This window comes from Sorex araneus, chromosome X (assembly GCF_027595985.1).
Source record: "Sorex araneus isolate mSorAra2 chromosome X, mSorAra2.pri, whole genome shotgun sequence".
Taxonomy (NCBI): domain Eukaryota; kingdom Metazoa; phylum Chordata; class Mammalia; order Eulipotyphla; family Soricidae; genus Sorex; species Sorex araneus.
This window is the reverse complement of record NC_073313.1, coordinates 233,676,313-233,692,453: the sequence shown is the minus strand read 5'-3', so window position 1 is coordinate 233,692,453 and position 16,141 is coordinate 233,676,313. Positions and strand designations below refer to the sequence as shown.

The window sequence follows — 16,141 nt, the reverse complement described above, 5'->3', positions numbered from 1 at the left end:
AAAAAGCTTCTGTAAAGAATTAAATAAATTATTATATCAATAATTTTATTAAGTAAACAAATGATTGCACTAATAATTATATAAAGTAAACAAATTATTGTATTAATAATTGTATTAAAGTTAGGGGCTGGAGCGATAGCATAGCGGGTAGGGCGTTTGCCTTGCATGCAGCTGATCCGGGTTCGAGTCCCAGCATCCCATATGGTCCCCTGAGCACCGCCAGGAGTAATTCCTGAGTGCAAAGCCAGAAGTAACCCCTGTGCATCTCTGGGTGTGACCCAAAAAAGCAAAAAAAAATTGTATTAAAGTTAGTTATGTATTCTAGTGATATAAATAATTTAAATTTAATTTTAAAAACAGGTAATTAACTGAACAAAACTTTTTATCTGAAAAAAATAAGTGTCCAAGAAGCAATGGACATATGAAAAGTTTTTAATATTTTTGTCATCCAAAAATTCAGTTAAATTTGCAAAGAGATAATACTCCACCTGTTAGATAATGCACCTCTCCTAGCTGCTAATTGGAGTATAATTAGAACAATTTAAAAAATGTTTAGTATAAACTGCCAAAGAGTAACATACTTAAAAAATGACAACTTGCTAATTCTATTCCTGGCTATCATCCACAAGAAATCAGTGCTTATGTTCAGCAAAATACATATGTCATAGTGTGAAAAGGAAACTTCATTCAAGTAGTTTCAAGTAGAAAACAACTCAAATGTTCATTAATGATAGAATGGACAAGTAAATTGAAGATTATTATTAAAAGGTATACTTCTAATCAATAAGAAAGAGCTACTGATCTATGAAATAAGGATGTATATTCCATACAAAATATTAAAATAAAAGACATACTGTAAGGGCATACTGTAAAGCACAAAAGAAGTTTACTTCAAGTACTATAACAGTTATGAGTTCAAAATAGATAAGGCTAACCAAGGTAAGTTTCACATCTTACTGTGTGTGAGATCCTGGGTTCCATTCCTGGCAATGAGCATTTTAATAAAAACAAGAGCAACAACAAAGGTAAAACTAATCTTTGGTGAAAAATGGTTATCATAAAGCCTTTGGAAGCATTACTAGCTGAGAGGGGACACAAGTATTTCTTGAGTACTGGATATTTTCTATCTCTATCTTGATGTGGGTTGTATGTTTAGATTCATGCAAAATTTTATCAAACAGAAGTTTATTATCTATACAGGTTAAATAAGAAGCTCTGCTTTAGAGTTTCAATATTCTCAGGTCAGTCTGTGTTCTTAAAGGTATCACTCTTTTGCCCCAAGACCACTTACCTTCAATGATTTGATCAACTTGTTTAAAGGCTTCCTCTACATTTCCTTGCTCAATTTTTTTCTCAGAAGAAAGAAATGAATTGTGCTTTATGGCATGCTGCAGGGTAATAATAAGAAAAAAATTTTTTTTACACTTTAATAAGTAGGTCATCGATATATCAGACTCCTACTCTTCACCCACCAGGATAATCTGACCATGTGGACAATCAGCAGAAATTGGGTTAAAATTAGATTGCAGGCATTTGCCTGTCTTAATTTTTTTCAGGGCTCTGAGGAAGAGTTGAGAGGGAGGCAGGGATATATAAATTTGGTTTCACCCTCTGCATTGCTGAGTGATGACTTGAAGCAATTTGGCATTAAGGTGACAACTTGGTGGTGACACTGGGATGCTAATAAAAAGATGTCGAGAAGGAGAGGTGAGTGGGGTGAGAAATGTTCAAGGATAGTCTAATGAAGGGGATTGGAACTGGACACTGAATTGGATGGAAAAAGTGGTTAGAGATGAGAGGGGAAAGCATCTGAAGTAAGGGCACTTTATAACTCAGTATTTGAGGTTGAACCCAAGCTGAGGGGTCAAAACTGAACATGGCCAATTGGTGATGGAGCAGGTTCTACCAAAAGGCAGTTGAAGAGTGGATTGAGAATGAAGTTACCTAAGAATTCATTAGGTAACAATATGTAAGACAACTACATATAATAATAGTGATCTGATGGATGTTGTGGCTTGGTAATGCTAATATCATGGGTAGGAGGACTAAAATGAAGTACAAGAACCTCTTGAAGTGGTTATTGTAGTAAGTCAGACAAGGTGGTGAGAACTGGGCTGGAGGATAGGGTGGTTGTGAAAGCAAAATTGGAAAGCAAGGGACTGACATAAGGTACTTTGTGTGTGTGGGTGTGTGGTGCTGGAAATCAAATCCAGATCTCATGCATATATAGCTCACATGTTAGTTTCGTCAGTTTTCTGTCTCAAGGAGCATATTTCTGGAGTTTTCTCTCTTTAGCTAGAGAACACTGAATAAAGTTTAGAAAGATCCCCAGTTATAGTGTTTTATGACTTGATAGTTAGAATCCTGCCCAAAGTATCTCATCCTAGTGACTCTAGAAGATACAAATAGGTCTGAGTACCTCTATTGTGATAATCCTTGGCTCGATGTCCTCATAAGCAATCTTCACTTTTTTTGCAGCTTCTCTTGCATGAGCATGGGTATCTGCAGCCACAGCGCAGATAATCTGACCCACGCAAATTACCTGCAGAAAAGATACATGCTATACATAAACTTGTTAAGAAGGAATTACTGTTCCCATGTGAGTGTGTATGTGTGCATTATTTTATTTTTGGCTTTTGGAACACACCCAGTGGAGCTCAGGGCTTACTCCTGGTTCTGCACTCAGAGATCACTCCTCATGGGGTTCAGGACCATATAGGGTGCTGGGGATTAAATCCAGGTTGGACGCATGCAATGCTTGCATCCTTTACTATCTCTTCAATCTCTGCTCCCATATTTTCACATTGACCTACTGGGTTCCTGTGACCAGGAGAAAGAGTATTTTTTCATTATGAAACTTTAAACAGATGCTTCCATCAAAGTGAAAGGTATGCCAACAGAATGGAGAATTTGGTTAGTGAGCCTCTGGCTTTAATCACATTTCTTATACATTTCTATCACACAAAATGATCCAGTTATTATGAAAGTCCAGTTTTTAAATTCTATTTATTTTATTTTATTTTTTTATTTTTGGGTCACACCCAGCCAATGCACAGGGGTTACTCCTGGCTCTGCACTCAGGAATTACCCCTGGCAGTGCTCAGGGGACCATATGGGAAGCTGGGAATTGAACCCGGGTCGGCCGCGTGCAAGGCAAACGCCCTACCCGCTGTGCTATTGCTCTAGCTCCTAAACTCTATTTTTTTAATGTCCTATTTTCTAATATATGTATATGTCCTATTTTCTAATATGCTTGTATATCTTTAATGACTTTTTTGAAAAAAATTATTTTCCTTTAAGGGGCCTTTTCGGTGGTGCTGGGGTCTGTAAACATTATACCCCGCAGTGCTAGGGAGGCCCTGTGGTGCTGGGGACTGAACCCGAGCCTTGCACATGTGGTCCATTGATAACTCACGGGAGATCCACTGATACTAAGAAGATCCATTGACAACCTAAACTCCCTGGCCCAAACTTTCATGACTTCTGTAAAACCTTTTCTTGGAGGGGACTCTGCTCTTATCAAAATTTCAAAGGGATCCATTAATTTATAAGAGAACATGAGGACACTTGAGAAATTTTTCTCTAAGTCTTTGGAATGTGAATAGAAATCTATATATTACTGTCACAGACAATAATCATTTTGATATTTCTAGTAAAGTACTTGAATAATAAACCTCACACAGTTCACACACCTTATTCTGTGCATATAAAATCTCTCCATGAGGGCTATTTTCTCCTGGAACATCTTCTGCTCTTATCACGTCAACAACACCTGGATGTGCCAGGGCATCTGAAATATCAATTGATCTAGGAAGGAAAATTTGAAAGTATACATTAAAATTGCAGGGACAAGGTAGGGATATAATATAAATGATTTATAAAGCATACGTGCTCCATTTAATAGCTCACAGGAGATCAACTGATAGCTAAGAAGATCCATTGACAGCCTAAACTCCCTGGCCCAAACTTTGATGACTTTTGTGAGGGCTTTTCTTAGAGGCAGCTCTATTCTTATCAAAATTTCAAGGGGATCCGTTAATTTGTAAGAAAACATGAGGATCCTTAAGAAATTTTTTTTGTAAGTCTTTGGAATGTGAACAGAAATCTATATATAATGGTCACAATCAATAATCATTGACTGTGGAAAAACCCCAATGTGCCTCATAACTTAATCATGGGGCAATATTCAAAGTTGGAAAATAGCAGCATTCAACAGGTGCTCTGACTCGTCACCACAAATTCTTTCATAATTATTCTTTAAAATGTCTGATTCTTCACATCCCTTACTGCCACCATGTAAGCTCATATACCAATGCTGTTTCAGAGACTCATAATTAAATCTTGAAAGAGATCAACTAGCTGCAAAAATTTGTCAAATATCATGAGGAAATGGAAAGACATCCCCTGCTCATGGATTGGAATAATTAATATTGTCAAAATGGCAATACTCCTCAAAGCATTGTACAAATTCAATGCAATCCCTATAAGGATACCCTTGACATTCTTCAAAGAAATGGAGCAAGCGGTCCTGAAATTCATATGGAACAATAACCCCCCACAAATAGCTAACGCAATTCTTGGGAAAAAGAAAATGGAATCAGTTTGAAGGAATCAACCTCCCCAACTTCAAACTCTACTACAAAGCAGCAGTAATTAAAACAGCATGGCACTGGAACAAAGGCAGAGCTGCAGACCAATGGAACAGGGTAGAATACTCTGACACATACCCCCAAATATATGATCATCTAATCTTTGATAAGGGAGCAAGAAATGTGAAGTGGAGCAAGGAAAGTATGTTTAACAAATTGTGCTGGCAAAACTGGACAGTTAACATGCAAAAAAGTGGGCTTAGATCTCCATCTATCACAATGTACAAAAGTCAGATCAAAATGGATTAAAGACCTCAACATCAGACCAGAATCCCTAAGGTACATTGAAGACAAGGCCAGCAACACCATTCACGACATTGAAGCCAATGGTATCTTCAAAGATGACATGCCACTGGCCAAGCAAGTGAAAACAGAGATAAATAAATGGGACTATCTCAAACTAAGAAGCTTCTACACCTCAAAAGAAACAGTGACCAAAATACAAAGACAATCTACAGAATGGGAAAGGATATTTATACAGTACCCATCCAATAAAGGGTTGATATCAAGGATATACAATGCACTGGTTGAACTCCACAAGAAGAAAACTGGCGACCCAATCAAAAAATGGGGTGATGAAATGAACAGAAACTTTCCCAAAGAAGAAATCCGAATGGCTAAGGGGCACATGAGAAAATATTCAACATCAGTAATCATCAGGGAGATGCAGATCAAAACAACAATGAGGTATTGTCTGACTTTAGGGGAGAGACTCTCCAAACAATAATAGTGAGTTTTGTTGAAATATTGTATGCAATCAAAGTGAAAGTAAAGTGAAATTTATTAGTTACACAGGCGGGGGGGGGCTTAGGGGGGGGCTTAGGGTGGGGGGGCTAGGGGCGTGGGGGGGCTTGGGGTGTGAGGGGGCGGGGTGGAGCTATACTGGGATTCTTGGTGGTGGAATATGAGCACTGGTGAAGGGATGGGTATTCGAGCATTGTATAACTGAGATTTAAACCTGAAAACTTTGTAACTTTGTAACTTTCCACAATAAAAAATTAAAAAAAAAACAATGAGGTATCATCTCACACCACAGAGACTGGCCCACATCCCAAAAAACAAAAGCAACTGGTGTTGGCGTGGATGTGGGGAGAAAGGGACTCTCCTTCACTGCTGGTGGGAATGCCGACTGGTTCAGCCCTTTTGGAAAACAATATGGACGATTCTCAAAAAGTTAGAAATTGAGCTCCCATTTGACCCAGCAATACCACTGCTGGGAATATATCCCAGAGAGGCAAAAAGGTATAGTAGAAATGACATCTGCATTTCTATGTTCATTGCAGCACTGTTTATAATAGCCACAATCTGGAAAAAACCAGAGTGCCCCAAAACAGATGACTGGTTAAAGAAACTCTGGTACATCTACACAATGGAATACTATGCAGCTGTCAGAAAACATGAAGTCATGAAATTTGCATATAAGTGGATCAACATGGAAACTATCATGTTGAGTGAAATGAGTCAGCATGAAAGAGACAGACATAGAAAGATTGCACTCATATGTGGAATATAAAGTAGCTGAGAGGTACAAGCTTGCAATGATGCAATTTCTGGCAGAAATTTCTCTGGACTTAGTTACTAAAATACAGAAATCCAAAACCATGTGGCCACTAGTGCAGCCACTCGACTTCATATCTCTTCATTCTCAGCAATAGAAAACAAATGATCAAATGCTTCCTTTCCAGCAGGTCCGACTTTGAGGGGAGAAACTCCACACAATAATAGTGAGTTTTTTGTTGAAATATTGAATGTAATAAAAATAAAGTGACAGTAAAGTGAAATTTATCAGTTACACAGATGGGGTGGGGGGCTGGGGAGATAAGGGGAGTGGGGAGGAGGTATAGTGTGATTCTTGGTGATGGAATATGTGCACTGGTGAAGGGATGGGTGTTCAAGCATTGTATAACTGAGACTTAAACCTGAAAGCTTTGTAACTTTCCACATGGTAATTCAATAAAAGAATAAATTTTAAAAAAATTGTCAAATACCTGGTGCCAGCTGAGACCTCTAGGGCGATCTCAGGACAGGATTGGGCCAAATTCCTGCCCTACCAAAGCACTAGCAGCCATACTCACACCCCAGTAGCTGTTACCATACCTCTGGCTAGACTGCCCAGTTAAATATTCTGGAGCAACATCTCCAAACTCTACAATGCTAACATCCTAGTAGGAGCACACCAGATTGGATGAGAGTGTAATATAGTGTAATATAGTGTAATATAGTGTAATATAGAAGATAACTAATCTCAAGTAAACACAGAAGGCTTAACTAGCAACAACAGCTCAGACAAGAACTTACTGTCCCCAGGAGGAGATACAAGTATTTTCACAAATTTTCTTTTACCAAACAATATTTTTTATCATTCCATTCGCCATTTAAATGGTAATAAGCAATACAAAATAAATTATTATGGGCCTGCTACAGAGTCAGATTTGAGGAGTGATTGGGAAAATGGAGACAATGGTGGAAAGGAGGTGACAGCGGCAGTGGGATTGGTATTGGAATATTGAATGGCTGTAACAAATCTTTATGAACAATTTTGTAAGTGACTGTGTTTAAATAATGTAGGAAAATGCCTGATTCTATCCACCAGATAAAATAAACATTTTAAATGAACTTAAATAATCTCTCAATTTGAATATAAAATTGTGAATAAATCTAGGAATATATAGGAACACCTTTTATTTCCTTACATGATCTTTGCATGAGCTCTGGAGCTGGTGACCACATACAGAAATAGTTCTTTGGCAATGGGAGGTATGTCATCTATGTACACAGCTTCCCCTGTGGTGTGTTTAATGGCTGACTGGTGCATCACTGGGTGACCAACTAGATCTTGTAGGGGTTGGCAGGGATCCACGCACTGTTGGTGAATAAAGTAAGTTATTTTTATGGGCAAACATAATAAAGCATTGAAAATTCAATTTAACCTACCTAGATTATTCACAAGTCAAGAAGGAAATATTCACGTTATAGTCACCATTACTAATATGCATTGAGTATGTTAAGAAATACATTATTGTGATAAGGAATATGTTCTGGTTACAATTTCCCTATTCCCTCTCAAAAAGAGGAATTTTGTGTCCTGGATATTTAAAAAACCCATATACTTTATTAATACATTATTTATGTCCATAGAGATCTACAACTGTGGTGAGAAATCAGAATACACACACATTAAGATAATGCCAAGGGGCTGGAGTCATAGCACAGCGGGTAGGGCGTTTGCCTTGCACGCGGCTGACCCGGGTTCGATTCCCAGCATCCCATATGGTCCCCTGATCACCGCCAGGGGTAATTCCTGAGTTCAGAGCCAGGAGTGACCCCTGTGCGTCGCCGGGTGTGACCCAAAAAAGCAAAAAAAAAAAAGATAATGCAGAAACTTCATGTAAGCAATTGAAACTAATTATGTAATTAATATGGTAGTAGGGAAATAAAAAAGCCTCTGGGAGATTTAGCGTGGTTGTAATAGTTAAGGGAAGACGTTCTAAAGGAATAAAAGACATCGACTAAGAACAGTTTAAACAATATAGCTAAAGCTAGTAAAGAGGGAAGATTCAGAATTGAATTCCTTGTGTGGCATGAATAAAGTGGAGAAGCTAAATCAAGTAAGTTATTTGAGGAAAACAATGGACTACATGAGCTGGCTTTAGTATACTTTATCCCCATAAGCAATGAAAAATGGAAATGCTATGTTTATTTTATGACATAAACATTAAAAATAATATGTACATAGTATACATACATCCTAAATTCATAAACACCAAAGAACCAAAAACTCTACCCACCAACCTGGAACATCTGAATTCCTTCAGGTGTTTCTATGGGGAAATCTTCTAGAGCACTCACAAACTTTTCTGGAATATCAGGAAATTTCTGTGGATCCTGAAAAGATTATTTCACATTACTTTTATAGCCTGAATGACTATTTTAGAAAAATACATGTAGAAACAGGATCATTCAATTTATTTTCCCAGATACTAGATAGCAGTTCTGCTGGAATTGAGTGTTGAGATTTAAGTAGCCTAGGTTAATGATCCTTTGAGGAATAACTCTACCAAAATATCAACACCAAAAAAGAAAGTTATTCCTAGAAATCAAGAACTTCTATTCAGGACAAGATCAGCTTTAGAATGGGTGGAAACATTTGTTTCTAAAGTGGGTTTGTTTTTTCAATGAAGGTCAATCTACTGATTCTATATTTCAAAAAAGAAATAAGGAATAGACAAAGAGAGGGATATTCAGTTATAGATGTTTATTCTGTTAGTGAAGAAGCTAAAATTAACTTAAATAATCAACAACAGGCAAAACAACTGACCAAATTATTGTCAGATTCAATGTTCTGCAATCATTAAAAATGATTTAAAAACCAAGTCAATCGGGGCTGGAGCAATAGCACAGCGGGTAGGGCGTTTGCCTTGCACGTGGCCGACCCGGGTTCGATCCCCGGCATCCCATATGGTCCCCCAAGCACTGCCAGGAGCAATTCCTGAGTGCAAAGCAGGGAGTAACCCCTGAGCATCGCTGGGTGTGACCCAAAAAAAAGCAAAAAAAAAAAACCAAAAAAACAAACCCAAGTCAATCTTGGGGCTGAAGCAATAGCACAGCGGGAAGGGCATTTGCCTTGCATGAGGTCGACCTGGGTTTGATTCCCAGCATCCCATATGGTACCCATTAATGCCAGGGGTAATGCCTGAGTGCAGAGCCAGGAGTAACCCCTGTGCATTGCCGGGTGTGACCCAAAAAGAAAAAAAAAAACAACAACCCAAAAAACAACAAAAAAAAACACAATGAACAACAACTCAATCTAAAAATTGCAAATGACCTGAATAGTACTTCTCTAAAGAAGAGATTCAGATAACCTACAGACAAATGAAAAAATATGCAGCACCACTTATTATTAGAACAATGCAAATCAAAACCACTCTAAAACTATCATCCCACATCTATGAATAAAGCCTATATAAAAAAAGATTTGAAAGTGTTGGTGAAGATATGGAAGAAAAACTTATGCTGGGACATTATTGCTGGGAATGTAAATTGGCACAGAATTTATGAAAAATAGTATGGAGAGTTAATTTAATAAAAGGAAATAACCTACAATCAGTTATACCACTGATATATATTTATGTGAAAGATATAAAACATTAGTACAAAAGGGTTTTATCTGAAAGCTATGCACGAATTCAAAAAAACTCTTGCAGCCCTAGATTCACAGCAACATTATAAGCCAAACATGAAATTGGGGCGAGAGCTAGTACACTGGGTAGGGCACTTGCCTTGCACATGGATTGCCTTACACTTAGATTTGAACTCTGGATTCATCAGAAGTGATCCTTGAGTGTAGGACCAGGAGTAAGCTGGGCCTTCCTCAAAGAAAAACAATCCCCCCACCCCATGAAATCACCCTAAATGTTATTGACAGATGAAAGGATAAAGAGTGAAACTAAACCTCTGGAATTCTATGGTATTATAAAAGAATAATGGATTAATTAGTAAATGAAAAATAATTTCTGTAGACATGCATTTATTGACATAAAAATGACAAATAGAATTAAATGAAAAAATTGAACATAAATTTATGTTTAATATTATTCCTTTTTTGTTTTTATTTTGAGCCACATGGTATTACTCAGTGGCTACTCTTAGCTCAGTACTTGAAGGTCTCCCCTAGTGATATTGGGGGTTATGTGTGCTGGGGATTGAACCTGGGCTCTCTGCATGCAAAGCATGCATTCAGGCCCATTAAGTTATCTCTCTAGTCAATTTTTATGTTTAAAAATTAATCATTTGAAATGTTAATAGTAGGACAATAGCTGATCTAAAATTTTTTGCTTTTTCATAATTGAAATTCCTCTGATTTCACATGTAAGGGAAAATATGTAGTAGATGTAAAATTGAAATATTCTTAAGATATTAAACACTACATTACATACTAGTATATTTAAACACTGAACATGATATGTGTTACATAATAAAGGATATAAAATGAATAATGGAGGTATTGGAGAGACACAGGGGTTAAGGCACTTGCTTTGTACACAGCTGAACCTGGTTCAATCCCAGCATTACATATGGTTCCCTGGGCACAGTCACTGAGTGCAGAACCAGGAGTAAGACCTGAGTATTATCAGGTATGACCTCAAGCTCTCTCCATGCCTTTCTGAAAGTGAAATAATGCAAATAATATGTAATGTTGACAAAAATAATTTAAATGGATTAGCTGAACTAACACACTAAAGCTCTCAGCCATAAAAGCACTGTGGTAGTCATTTGCCATTTGGGGGTTAGCTTGTCCAGTGGACACTAAGAACCCTGAATCACATTCAGAGAAACAGTTCTCTGGAGGTCATTTTAAATTAAACAAGAAAAAAAAAACAAAAATGCTAGTAACAATCTCAGTGTCCCAAATAAGGGACACTTATTTGATGCTACATCTCTCTGTAAACATGCCGTACAATCATTATGTCATGATGTTCCTGAAGAATATATTGTTTAAATTGGAAGATGTTTGTTACTCAGAATGGGAGACTAACACCCAAGGATAGTAGAGATAAGAACCAGGAGGATTGCTGAAGCTGGCCTCACATGCTGGGGGAAAAGGCAGCTCAGACAAAGGATCATCAAGTAAAGGATGCTTGGAGGGCCCCCTCGGGAGGGGAGATGTGTACTGAAATGAGACTATAGACCGAACATGATGGCCACTTAAAACCTGTATTGCAAACCACAACACCCCAAAGGAGAGAGAGCAAAAGGGAATGCACTGTGGGGGGCGGGGGACAGGAATGGGGTGGAGTTGGTGGGAGGATACTGGGAATGTTGATGGTGGAGAATGGGCACTGGTGGAGGGATGGGTACTCATTATTGGACTGAAATGTAAGAACAGAAGTTTGCAAGTCTAACTGTACCTCACGGTGATACATTAAAAAAATACATGTTTGTTACTAAATTAAACCAGCAAGTTATACTAAGTATTTCCATAGGTATATATATTTATACTTATACAGATGCATATACATATAGACACATCCATAAGTAAGAAAAATTAAAATATTAATAATATTTTAAAGTATTAATAATATATCAATATTAATAATAATAGATTATGATGTTACAAATAATTTTCTCTTCATTTCTGGAAAATTTACATTAAAATTTTAATTATGGGTTAGGTTCTATATTTATAATAGTGTTAATATTTATGTTTTAAGATACAATTACCACACCTTATATTCACACTTAAAAATACTAATATGATTGCTTGTACATATTTGACCTCACAACAACTCTGAGTCAATTGGCCTGTGATTCAATCCTAAGCCTAAGGATGTAGAACTGTTTAGTCCCCCTACAACCAGAGACTACCAGAGTCGTCCAAGTGGTGCTAGGGGCCACCAGGCACATACCCAGCAATGGTCAGAGGGCCTCCAAGTCTACAGCCAGTGATGCAGGGAAAGAAGGGCTATATTATGCCAGGGTTCAAATGCAGCTTTGGGTGCATGCAAACAAAGTGTGTGTTCCTAACTGGTGAGCTGGCTCCTCTATCCAATCATATACTATTATTTTAATTTAAACTTTTACTTTAAAACTGGAAAAAGTGTGGTAATTTACTTATTAAAGGCTTTTTACTACTGTAGGTTGATGTGATACTGTACATTTGCCTCACTAATGATAGGACAACAGATTGGCGAGTTATCTCCTTCCTCTTCAGGAATGAAAAAGAGCAGGGGGAAAACACAAACCAAGACGGACCAAGCTGAAGCAGCTGGAGGCTGGAAGAACCTCATAAGGGTCCTGACCCGGGTATCCTCTACTAGAGAAAAGAAGTCTTTCATGGACAGACTTACACTCAGGATGTCAAGGTACCCAGAGACCCACCAAGAGGAGTCCTTTACCATTTTATTCAGTCCTTGTCTCACTTTGAGGTAGAATTTGAAGAATAAGCTGATGATGAGGGCTCGCCTATATTCTACCATGCCACCTTCAGCTGCTGGTGGAATGTTAATCTCATCCAGGACCAATCGGCATGCTTCACTCAACACTTGATCATTCCATTGCCTAATGGGAAAGAAAGCCAACATTTTTTTTTTCACAAAAGAGACAAAGACAAGACACTGAACTGAAAGAAATTGGCATCCACATTTGAAGTCTAAATAACCCATACCACTTTAGAAATCTAAACAATACATATTCAAATCACGATCATGATCACAAAATCCCGTTAATCATCGATTTCTCAAGCGGGCTCAGTAACCTCTCCATTCGTCCTTTCCCTGAGATCTTAGAAGTCTCTCTCTACTCGGCCCTTCCAATGATGTCACACTGGAGGCTCTTTGAGCGTCAGGAGAATGGGATCCAGCTTGTTACTGGATTTAGCATATGAATACACCATGGGAAGCTTGCAAGGCTGTCCCATGTGGGCAGGAAACTCTCAGAAGCTTGCCAGTTTCTCCCAGAGGGAGAAATAGACTACAAGATATCCTACTTCTGGGAGCTCACTTTTAAGTTTCTGGATGTTGGCTGTTGATGGGATTACACACACCTGGGTTCCTCTGCCAGTACCTTCATGCGTGAGGTCCGTCCCAACGTGTGGAGAGGGAACTCGAACATGGCTGTAGCTAGGTTCCCGTGGTCTTCGGCCACCTGAGCTCTGCTCGGGATGGGGAGGGAAGCTGGAGACCATCCCCTCCGAGGGGCCCCAGGGAAGACAGCCAGGAGTTTGGGCAAGAGACTCTATGACTATCTTAAGGTGGCCAAATGCCTCACATATTCAAATATCCACCAGAATTCTTAGATGCACAAACAAGGTTCTCAAATTTTTCTTGCTGAGTCTTCCTGTACTATCATTTTAAAGTGATGTGGTCTACTAATGTTGATTTATTTCAAAAAGTAAAAATATGCACAAATGACAGTTTTTACTGAAATGTTCCAGAAACATCAAGCTATTTTAGTATCTGAGGAAAAAATAGCATTGTTTTAATTGTTAACAATAAATAAGTATGAGTAGATAAAAATTATTGTAAAAGTACTCAGAAAAATTTTGATAACATTTCTCAGATGCTAGAAATAATGAATGATGGAAGGAAGGTAATTAACTTTTTATAATATTTCAGCTTTTTTATGTTTAAGGACATATTCAGATATCTTAGGACACAGTATTGGAAATAATATTTTTTTTTACAATTCAATTCAAAGTAAATGTTTGAAGACAATATCTACTTAAATTTATTTATATATTAATCTTATTACAAAAACTGCAACAAATCATGGTACTTGAAAGAGTTGCTTCAGGGTGATTTTTGTTTTCTTTATGCTTTTCTGTAGTACTTATATTTTCTTCACAATTATAGATACACTTTATAATTGAAAAACCATGCTCCAAGTGTTATTTCCATCATAACATTAATAAAGAAAGGTTCAAGATTTGTGCTCTTGTGACATACTTTCCAATAAGTTGCCTGCATGTCTGACTCGCAGACACAACTGTAGGGCCAACACTTCCATAGAATAACTGAAGGTCCTTGATGGTGTCTGTGCCATCTTCAAACTTCACACTCATGCCAGCATTGACAATGGCAAAGGCATTCTCCTGACGCTGGGCCAGCCGGAGTCCTGACACAAACTGCCACTGTAAATAGAAAAACAACTAGAATGTTCAGTCCTGATTTCAACCATCTTTCTTGCCTTACATAATGGAGCACAACACTGATGAATATAATGAAAAGGATCCTGTGAATGATCTAAGAGCTCTCAGATAGCTACTATTACTCAATATAATGTGGACTATGTGAGTCAACAAGTGACTGATTTAGACACTATATATGTAGTGATGCTAAATCCTAACACCACCTCAGTTCAACTTCTATTCTTATTTACCCTATTTGTCAGAGACTTTGATCTGCTTTCCTGCTGCCACCACTCTTATTAGATCCTCTTTACCTGAATTAGCTTCCTAAGTCTTTCACTTTCAGCCCATTCTCCAACCAATTTATCCTTTGTCTTTCTCATGTGTTATCCATAAACTACCACTCTTGTTAAGATTCCACCCAAACCTCCATGATATTAAAGCTAAAAGCATCTTTAAGGATGAAATACCACTGACCAAGCAAGTGGAAGCAAACGTAAACGAATGGGACTACATTAAACTAAGAAGCTTCTGCACCTCAAAAAAAAAGTGACCGAAATACAGAGACAACCCACCCATGGAATGGGAAAGAATATTTACCCTATACCTATGTGATAAGGAGATTAACATATCCAAGGGGATTAACATATCCAAGGGGATTAACATATCCAGGATATACAAGACACTAGTAGAATTGTACAAGAAAAAGCTCTCCAACCCCATCAGAAAATGGGGAGAAGAAATGAACAGAAACTTCCTCAAAAAAGGCACATGAAAAATGCTCTGCATTGCTAATCACCAGGGAGATGCAAATCAAAACAACAATGAGATATCATCCCATATCACAGAGACTGGCACACATCAAAAAGAACAAGAACAACCAGTGCTGACATGGATGTAGGGAGAAAGGGACTCTCTTTCATTGTTGGTGGGAATGCTGACTAGTCCAGCCTTTCTGGAAAACAATATGGGCATCCCTTAAAAAATTAGAAATTGAGCTCCTATATGACCCAGCAATACCACTTCTGGGAATATATCCTGAGGGTACAAAAAAAAAGCACAGTAGAAACGACATCTACACCTTTATGTTTATTGCAGCACTGTTCACAATAGCCAGAATCTGGAAACAACCCGAGTGCTTTAGAACAGATGATTGGTTAAAGAAACTTTGGTACATCTACACAATGGGATACTATGCAGCTGTAGAGAAAAATGAAGTCATGAAATTTGCTTATAAATGGATGGTCATGGAGCATATCAAGCTAAGTAAAGTGAGTCAGAAAGAGAGGGACATACATAGAATGAACTTATTTGGGCAATATTAAATATCATAATGTAAGACTGACACCCAAGGACAGTAGAGACAGGGCCAGGAAGATTGCTCCACAGTTGGAAGCCTGCCTTATGAGCTGCGGGAGAGGGTAGCTGGTATAGAGAAGGGATCACTAAGTCAATGATAGCTGAAGGGATCCCTCGGGACGGGAGAGGTGTACTGAAAGTAGATAAAGGACCACACATGAGGGCCTCTCATTATCTGTATCACAAACCATAATGCCCACAACTAGAGAGAGAATAAGAGAGAAACTGTCTGCCATAGAGGCAGGGGAAGGGGTAGGGCGTGGAGGTGGGAGGCTAAGAGGGAAACTGGGGACATTGGTGATAGAAAATGTACACTGGTGGAGGGATGGTTGTTCAATCAGTGTATGACCAAAACTTAAACATGATAGCTTTGTAAGTATTGCTCATGGTGATTCAATTAAAAAAAATTAACTTTCAGATGACCCAGCAATTCCACTTATGGGCATCTACCCAAAGGACCTAAAGACACTATTTCAAAAAGATACTTGTTCCCCTGTGGTCATTGCAG

At 38.1% G+C, this 16,141-nt stretch overlaps 1 protein-coding gene across 1 annotated transcript in view; it reads right to left on the bottom strand.

Annotated features, from left to right (window-relative positions):
• Positions 1-16,141, bottom strand: part of LOC101540787 (aldehyde oxidase 4-like) — a 99,918-nt gene that overhangs the window by 41,853 nt on the left and 41,924 nt on the right. The window contains exons 14-20 of the mRNA XM_055121837.1: positions 14,093-14,277; positions 12,545-12,707; positions 8,442-8,534; positions 7,343-7,512; positions 3,693-3,807; positions 2,420-2,542; positions 1,292-1,388 (exon numbers count right to left, since the gene is read on the bottom strand). Of these exons, the coding sequence (XP_054977812.1) occupies positions 1,292-1,388; positions 2,420-2,542; positions 3,693-3,807; positions 7,343-7,512; positions 8,442-8,534; positions 12,545-12,707; positions 14,093-14,277 (946 nt within the window). The remainder of the gene's footprint in view (positions 1-1,291; positions 1,389-2,419; positions 2,543-3,692; positions 3,808-7,342; positions 7,513-8,441; positions 8,535-12,544; positions 12,708-14,092; positions 14,278-16,141) is intronic.